The sequence below is a fragment of the Fringilla coelebs genome, assembly GCF_963513975.1.
Source record: "Fringilla coelebs genome assembly, chromosome: 2".
Lineage (NCBI taxonomy): Eukaryota > Metazoa > Chordata > Aves > Passeriformes > Fringillidae > Fringilla > Fringilla coelebs.
This window is the reverse complement of record NC_140029.1, coordinates 7114138-7122896: the sequence shown is the minus strand read 5'-3', so window position 1 is coordinate 7122896 and position 8759 is coordinate 7114138. Positions and strand designations below refer to the sequence as shown.

General features: G+C 44.0%; 1 protein-coding gene across 2 annotated transcripts in view; it reads left to right on the top strand.

The window, feature by feature from the left end:
* The first annotated feature begins 874 nt into the window (after nucleotides 1-874).
* LOC311164482 (amine oxidase [flavin-containing] A-like) overlaps nucleotides 875-8759 on the top strand; it is a 33446-nt gene continuing 25561 nt past the window's right edge. For both annotated transcript variants that reach the window (XM_084223963.1, XM_084223964.1), the window contains exon 1: nucleotides 875-1003. In XM_084223963.1, coding sequence (XP_084080089.1) covers nucleotides 958-1003 — 46 coding nt within the window. In that variant the 5' untranslated portion in view covers nucleotides 875-957. The remainder of the gene's footprint in view (nucleotides 1004-8759) is intronic.

Genomic DNA, 8759 nt, shown 5'->3' with positions numbered 1-8759 from the left:
GAGAAAACTGACTCATTTGGAAGAGCACCAGCCAAAAAGTATTACAGTATTATTGCATTCATTGGTCATACCCAGGCTTGGAATATAATTGCAGAATCGGGCAACTCTCAGAACTTATACTAATAAATATTTAACATGAAACAGCATTAGGATTTCTTATAATTGTGTGGATGGTATAGCTCTTCTGTGCTTATTTGGAAGTGGATGGACAGGCTCTCTATTTTTTCCACTCCACAGAGATGACATTTACACTTTGGCAATAAAACCTGTACAAGCTGCAAAACGCATGGCAAGGAATATCACAACCATCCTGTATTCCGGAGCAGTAATGGCAGCTAAGTACCAAAGTAAAGAATTTTGACAACCAATTATTATTTCAGGCATTGTCTTCGGGAAGATACGCCGGTGGAAAGGTTAACCCCTTGTTCCCCGGCTCATGGATCAAGTACGACTTGATTCTAGTAAGAGGTGAGGCTTGCAGGCTGCCATAACCTCTGGCTCCATGGATCTCCTCCTCCCCCGCAGTCACTGCGGGTCACTAGAGCGGGGTTAAGCGAACGCTGGCCGGTTCATAGGCGGCATCCCGCACCGGGCACGCTGCTGCCCGCCTGCCTCCATCCCCCTGGCGTGGTGCTGCACGGTCCGATGCGCGCCTTGGGATCCGGTATTCCCGCTGTTCCCGGTGTTCCCGGTGTTCCCGGTATTCCCGGTGTCCCCGGGGCTCCCGGCGTTGCCGAGCATCCCCCGCCCCGTCGAGCCGCACACCGAGCTCCGCGGGGGCGTGGCCAGGTGATGCCCCTCCCTCGAGCCGCGCCCATTGGTGGAAGGGCAGCGGGGTCACGCCCAGGGGCGGGGCCGGGGCGGGCGGGACGGCGCTGCCGGGGCGCGGGGTCGGGACGGAGCAGCGGCCGTGACCGGAGCCAGCGCAGGGACAGCGGGGACAGCGGGGACAGCGCCATGGCCCAGAAATACGACGTGGTCGTGATCGGGGCCGGCATCTCAGGTGGGTCAGGGGGGAACGGCGCAGCCCCGCACACCCGCCCGCCTGCCCCGGGCATCCCGCCGGGAGCGCCCCCGGAGCGGGGCCGGGCGGTGCGCGGGGGCGGCGATGGAAGCGCAGGGCCGGGGTCCCGAGGGTTCGGGGGAGCTCGGGGAGGAACAGGGGAAATGATCCGTGTCGTGATCTCACAAACCGCTGCTCCCTGCCTTGGTTCGCTCTTCCGCGGGTCGGGAGGGAGGCTGGAGGAAAAGTGACTTGGCAGTGCCCGCAGGTGGGGCCGAGGCAGGGATACGGGGATGCAGGCTGGCATTGGCGCTTCCCGACAAAGGTGGTGTTTTGACGTGGTTTTTTTCAGGTTGCCCATGCGGCGGTGGCAGATGTTTTGCTTGGGAAAATGTTGCAGAATAAACATCTGGGAGTATCTCTAGGTTAGGTTCTACTGCTGTGAGAAGAGCCGTTCTAGAGGCAGCCCGATTCCCCAAGTGCCATGGACTCCTCACACTTCACCAGGCAACACTTCCCAAAATACTCTTCAGATCTGCTTTCACACCAGCAACTGCATCATGGCCCCTCATCCTTATGCTTAAAAAACCCGGTTAAATAATTATTTTGATGTTACCTCGATGAGAATGTTGCTGTGTTGGAGAAAATTAGTGTTTAGGTTGTCCCTCAGGTCAATTTTGTGTTGGCAGCTTTGGACAGGTCTCAGTTTTCAGGCAATCCTTCCTTCACTCAGGATTCAGAAAAGGTGAGTTTTGTGGCTGTGTGACTTCAGTGATATTACAGCCATTATTGGTGTGGGTAAAGTTAGGTTTTATTAGTATTGAGAAGGTGTCAGAGGCTTTCCTTTGGTGTAATCTGCAGTGAATTAATGCATAAACCAGCAAATTGTTTACTTAATTATGTTATTTCATCTACTAAAATAACAGTAATTGGTTAAATAATTTTTTGTGAATATGTAAATAAGCCAATAATCTGTAGCATTACTAAACAGGAAGAGTGTGGATCTAGATTTCCTTGCTTCTTCGCTTTACCAGATGTCTGGTAATTTTCCTGCTAGAATGAGACATTTGGTCTTCATCCTTAGGGTTCCTGTAATGCACAGAGTGTCCTTAGGGAATTGCCACCCATTCTGTGTGCAGCTGATGGTGACATCCTCTTAATGTGGCTTTTAGAGCTCTGACAAGCTCATGTTCCCTTCAGGGTGCCTCGTTCCTCCAGGTCCCCAACCTGTTGCAGTGCTTCAGAAAATGCTTTGAGCATTGCTTTGTGTTGTCTTGCCTCACTCTTACAAAAACACTGAGTTACTTTGTAACACCTGTGCCTTGGACCAAAGCCTGGTGTGGGGATGGAAATGGAGCTAAGCAGAAAATTTCCTGGTGCTCACAGTCCCTGAAAATTTGTTGGTGACATGAGGAAGACAAATAAACATGTCACAGCACTCCTGGGGTACTGGGACATTTTTCATGCCAATGGGAACCCCATGGCAGTGGCACAGACACTGGTGTCTGCCTGTTATGAATTAGAACAGGCATTGAAAAAAATAGACAATAAATGCCTTATTTAATAATTAATCCATTTTTACTCTACACTGCCATTCATAGCTGGGGGATTAAACTCTGATCAGCCTCTGGTCTGTTTTGCTTTTCTCACAGCTTCTCTGTTACTACCATTCCTGCACCAATATGCCTACACTCAGTTCTGCAAGAGGTTAGACAGTGCTGCTTTCTGGTCTTAAAGTAATCTGTATCTAGAGTTCTGCTTCTGGTGAAATGCATAGTAAATCATGCTCCAATATGGACAGGATTTCCCCTCAATCTCTCTGATTCCAGTGTTGACTTGCTATTTGTATCTCTGAAATTGAATTTGCAGTTGACTCGTCTGGTGAGATTTCTGTCTCTTTCTATTGTATTTTAAATATTCAGTACTTGGTGCTTGCAGGAAGGGATGGGAAACTCTGGGATAAACTACTACAAACACATGAAATCTGTATGAGGTATGAGCAAGGTGTTTGTTCTATTAAGTGTGAACTTCCCAGCAGTGATACTGTGGCTTTTTAAATTATTTGTCCAGTATTTGTGAAATGAAGCTCAAATCCTGTCAGGCAGCTCTGGAGTTGTCTATTCCTCAAAGCAAAGCATGGTCCTGAGTGGCAACCTCTGAACAGTGAATTTCTGAACATGTTCTGTTCCTCCCTGCTCCTGGCCTCTGCATGCACACCACAATGTGCCCAGTGAAGGGATACAGAACCCCCTCTGCCTGTAGGGAACTGCAGTCTGGGGATGGAGGGAGCTTCTGCAAAGAGTGATTTGGGCAGAAAAAGCTTTTGGAAGAAATCTCTGCTTGGGTGGCTTGTACCTCTGGGATTTTTCCTGCTGTACCCCATGGAATCTCACTTAAACTGTCCAGGATGCATCAGCAAGTGCCTTTGCACCCTGCAGAGAGGGAGCTGCAGAGCTTGGGATAGATTCCTCTTTCCACTTGGACTTGCATGTTAAAAATGTGGATAGTGGCCAGTAAGAGCCTCAGGCACATGTTTGTGTCACTCTTAATAGATAATGTCCCCTGTAATCCAGTTAATATTGATTACAGCATTTTATACCCAAGCATATTAAATAAACTGGTGCCTGAAGTTAAAGACTTTCCCCATACCCACAGGGAGTTTTTATTTATATGGCTTGAATATTGCTCCCATTTCCTATTTATAGGGTTTTCTGCTGAACTGAAGAGTGCTGTTCTGGATTGATTTTGACATGACTGATTTTACTTGATTGTGTGTTTGTTGAAACCCAGCAAGCTGATGGCACAAAATGTTGTAAGGAGGGCTGGGTGCTCAGTCACTCCTCAGGCACTGCTCATTAACAACTGGACAGCATTAAGTGCTCAGAGAATTTAGACAGAAACCTCAGCTACTTCAGCTTGTCAGATTTGAGAATGACTTCTGTGACCTCTATTTTCTCAAAACTTTCTAACTGATTTCACTGGGGCATATTTTCATATGAATAACAAAATGTGCCATGTTGACTCCAAGGTTACCTCCCTGCCAAATTTCAAGTTGCTGCTGCAACTCCCAAAATAGGCATTAAAAAAAGGCATGATTTTTCAAAATTCAAAGAATGTGTTTTCCCTAGACACTTAGAAATAGACAGTCAGTTTTGACCAAGATTTTCCAGCAGAAAAGAATCACAAAAACCACACCCTGGAAAACACACCCTGAAAATTCAAGCTTAAATAGTTCCAAATTTGAAAAAAAAAATAATGTAAGCAAAATATGTTAACTTTTTTTTCATGGGAATGTATTCATGTGCCAGCCTCACCTCGTGTGGAAGCCAAGTTTATCAGAAGATTGCATGGAGAATTAATAATGTTTGTCTCCATAATGCAAACCAGAGAGGCAGCAGATATGGAAAAATATGTCCAGAAGTGGGGAAGTCCAAAAAATCTTCTATGCAAATATGATTTGGAAGAAATTTCAGCACATTGTGTTACAAGTACAAAACACAAGAGAAAACCAGACATAATTGAATCTTACACTTAAGACTCTAATTTGCTGACATGGATAGTTTTTGTTTCCACAGAAAAAGATGTTTGTTTTTATCTAGAAAAGAGAAGATTGCGTGGTTCTACAAAATCAAAGCTGAGATTTCCCAGCCATGTCCAGGAAACAGCACTGTTGTCTGCTGCACTTATGAATGATTCCCAGGGCCACAAATCGTAGGAAAAGCTGGGATGTAAAAATAGCAGTGATTAGCCTTTATATAGAAATAAAACATATGATGTATTATTAAGCCATTTTGTTTTTCTCTCTGTGGAAAAGCACTCTGTGTTGGCATCTCCAGCTCCACAGTGTGTGATCGACAGCCTCGCCCCTCGAGCTACCTACGCCTTGGCTTTGGGCTCTGAGTGAAAGACTGAATAATGAGCAAATGCAGATTTTCCTTGCTTGCCACCCTGGCAGCACAACTTCTGTTGTACACTGCCCTGTTTGTTTTGACAGCACACCAAGCTGCTGGTGGGTGGTGGTGTCAGATAAACTGTCAAACACACACAGTTGTTGGTGTGAGATAGAATCAGTCTGACCTGTGTAAATCTGGAGTGGTTTCCAATAATTTGTTTCCCTACTGTTACTTCTGTATTTACCTGGGATTTGACCTGTAGGAATGTAATATTTGATTCATAAAATATATTCTCTGTTTATCACTTTGCATTTACCCTGTGCTGGGTTCTGTCTACCTGATTCCTTCCTTCCTTTTTTTGGATCCAAGCAGAAAGCTGATAATGTTGTCAATAAGTAGCAGAGATTCCTAAAGACCATTTTTGGGGATGCAGAAATAAATAATAATGTTTCACAGAGCTCTGAGTTCCCAATGTACTCCTAGCAAGCTGACTGTCATTATGACATAAATTTACAGCAGGAACAGAACTCTCAGAATCCCATACAAAGTGTAATGGATGCTTTTTACAATAATTGCAAATAACCAGAAGTACCAATTTCCATTTGCCTCTTTCTTCATAATGTGTTCTGCTGGTTTGCTACTGAACTCTTATGAGTGTTATTTGTCCTAACAAGCAAAAGAAATAGCCAAGGAGTTAGGACAGATCCCTAAAAATACCCTAACATAACAAAACCAGGCTTGGGACAGGCATTATGTCTTTTCTGAGAATACCAGCACTGATGTTATTGGTATTTGTGGTGATGACATTGATCATAAATTAGCAGCAACATTTTTTGACATTCTTTTTTTGGTTGAAAACCACCATTTAGGTAACAGGAATTTATTCTGCACAAAACTAGCTAAAAAAAATTGTCAATAGTCATAACATGTGTGTAATTACCTTGGTTGTTTCCATTACTAGGTGGGATCAAACTGTCATCATTTTAATGTGTAATTGGAGGAAAGATGCCTCATTTCCAACTCTGTGCTTACATTCATTACTTTTTTCTGCCTTTATTTTGGGGGAGGGCATTACTTTGGGGAAGGAAAGTTTACTGCAAGAAGCTGTGGACATGCAAAAATCACAGTGGGTGTGTGTGGAGTGATTTCATCCTTGGAATAGAATTCCCTCTTCCTGCCTACTCCATTTCTGCTAACATTGTCCATGAGAAACTGTCTTTGTGCCCTTCAGAACAAGGCTTGCATCTGTAGGAAGCATTTAGACAGTGATGCCATTGAGACCCAGTAAGTGGCTTGGTCTCGTTTGGACAATGTACACTGCAGTAGAAAATATTTATTCTCTTTTGGTTAAGATCTTTGCTGAATCAAGTGGATTTTTTTTTTCCAGAAGACAAAAAATACTGATGAAAAAGTGATTAAATAGGTTTACCTGAAAAGGACAAAATACATTAACTCAATCTCTTTCCAGTGCCAAGGATTCTACAAGAAGGGACATGAAAGAAAGTATGGCAAGATAAAACATGGTTTTTGACAAGCAGAAAATTAGTGATGTTATGGTATTAGGCAACACTGAAGTAGGAATAAATGCAGACTTGTGATCCACACTGTGCATTCTTGCTCTTTTGTGTGGATTTAAGATGCTGCTACTGAATTAATAGCAATGTTGGCTTGGGTCTTTTTATATTTTCAGTGGCAATTTAAAATCTTCAGTGAAAGGAAAGTTCTTTCATTTTCAGCTTTCTGTGTGTTGCTGCCCATTAGTGTCTTCTCTGGTCAATCTGATGTAACTGAGCACATTTTAATTGTATTTTAAAACTTCAATAAATGCTATGATGTACACAGAAATTCCAATCAAAGGGTAATCAAGGTTGCAGGAGAAGAATAAAAAAGTGAGGAAGGGAGATTTTACCCCATGGTCATGGCAGAAATGTTTTGCATCTCTTATTGACAGGTTCATTCTTACTTGCCAAAGGGATTTCTAGCAGGAAAAACGAGAGCTGATTTTAAGGTGGTCATTGCCAGGTTTAATTACTCAATTGTGTTTAGAAAAAGTTAGGGTTTCCATCATTGAAGCAGTAAAAATAATCCCAGCATTAGAATGTCCTTACATTGGAACTTTAATAATGATATATTGTCAATTATCTTATTTTACTGATGTGTATTAGAAAAATGAGAAAAAAAAAGTCTTAAAATTATTTCCCTCACTCAAGATCAGAAAAATGTAGGGATTTTACAGGAAGATTCTTCCCCTTTTCCTCAATTAAATCTTGCTAGAACACTACAGTAATGAGTTAACCATCTTTCTCACAATGTGGCTATCCCATGCTGTGTACAGTAGAGTGGATTAAGGATTTTATGAAGGAATGTTCTGTATTTACAGAGCATAGATTTTGAAAACTATAAGTATATACTGTTAGTATGCAATCACTAGGACATTTTCAATAAAGTAACTTTTTAAAAACTCACTGTTTGTGCTGTAGAACTCATCTCTGCTCATATGCTCTGTATCAACCCCAGTATTGAGGCAACTTGGGATTATTCTCATAAATCTACACTTATAAACACTTCCCTACAAAACAGGGAACCATTTTCCACATTACAGGACTCCTCTGGAATCAAGTTCAAGGCTCTTAGGTCCCAGTGTTGTTCACTACCTACAGAGTTGAACTTTTCTTTCCTGTGAAGTAGAGATGGGCTCTGTTGTATTACAAAGTTCAGTGTTGTTCAGTGTCCTTATGTTTCAGCCATGGGGTGTGTCGTGTAGTCTGCAGATTGGCATCAATTCATCTTAGTTTCTTTTCACTTTTGTTCTTTTTTTTTTCCCCCTGTATATCCAGGGTTTTGATGCACTTCAAAGGGCTTTGCTTGTGGTAGCATTATGGCAATTTTCTGGCATGAAAGCAGCCACAGTATGGTCTGTAGCAGCAGCAATTCTGACTCCTTAAGAGCACTGCAGAATCAATAGGAACAGAGCTTTCCTGCCTGGCATCTTCAGAGGAGGGGAGCTGCTTGTGAGATTTCCATAGAAACCCTTGTGGAGGATGTCTGGCCTTGTTTGTTCTCATTTTGCAATAAGTGAATTTCCAGAGCAGACGCTGCGAACGAGCCGTGGTTTTGGCAGGCTCCTTCTGCCTTGCTGAGGCAATGGGTGTATTTCTATTTCATGGAATTAGGGGACACCTGGAAGGAGTTTGTCCAGTGATTTGGGGTGGTTTCCAGCTTTATCTCAGGGCTGCACTGGGGGCAGGTGGAGGTGACACAGCCGCAGGCTGAGCTGTGGCAGGGGTGTCTGCACAGAGTCACAGCAGCAGACACTGGAGAGCTGTCATTGCCTGGTCTGAGCACTGAGCCCACTTTGGCCTGGAATAATCTGCCTGTAAGGAATGGTTTGGATTGGAAGGGACCTTAAAGCCCATCTCATTCCACCCCCTGCCATGGGCAGGGACACCTCCCACCAGACCAGGTTGCTCAAAGCCCCACCCAGGCTGGCCTGGAGCACTTCCAGGGATGGGGCATCCACGGCTTCTTCCCTGCCCCTTGGGAGCTGCTGAAGTTCACGGTGTCCTCTGGGATGGAGATGATGTAGAGGAAGTGGGAGGATAGCTCCATGCAGCCTGAGGGGAGCTGAGCAGGCAGGGATGAGGCAAGGAGCAGGGAAGGAAAAGGTCTCATGCCTTCCTCTCTCATTCTTACACCATCAATCAAGTGGTCACACTCTGGTGTCCCATCCTGTCCAGGATACTGGAACAGCAACAAAAGTCTTGAAAACTCAAGTAGTGGAGAAGATGAAGGGTAAATATGCAGTCAATTTGGAGATTAATTGTGTATAAAAAGCACAGAGGCTTCAGATGAACCTGTGGAAG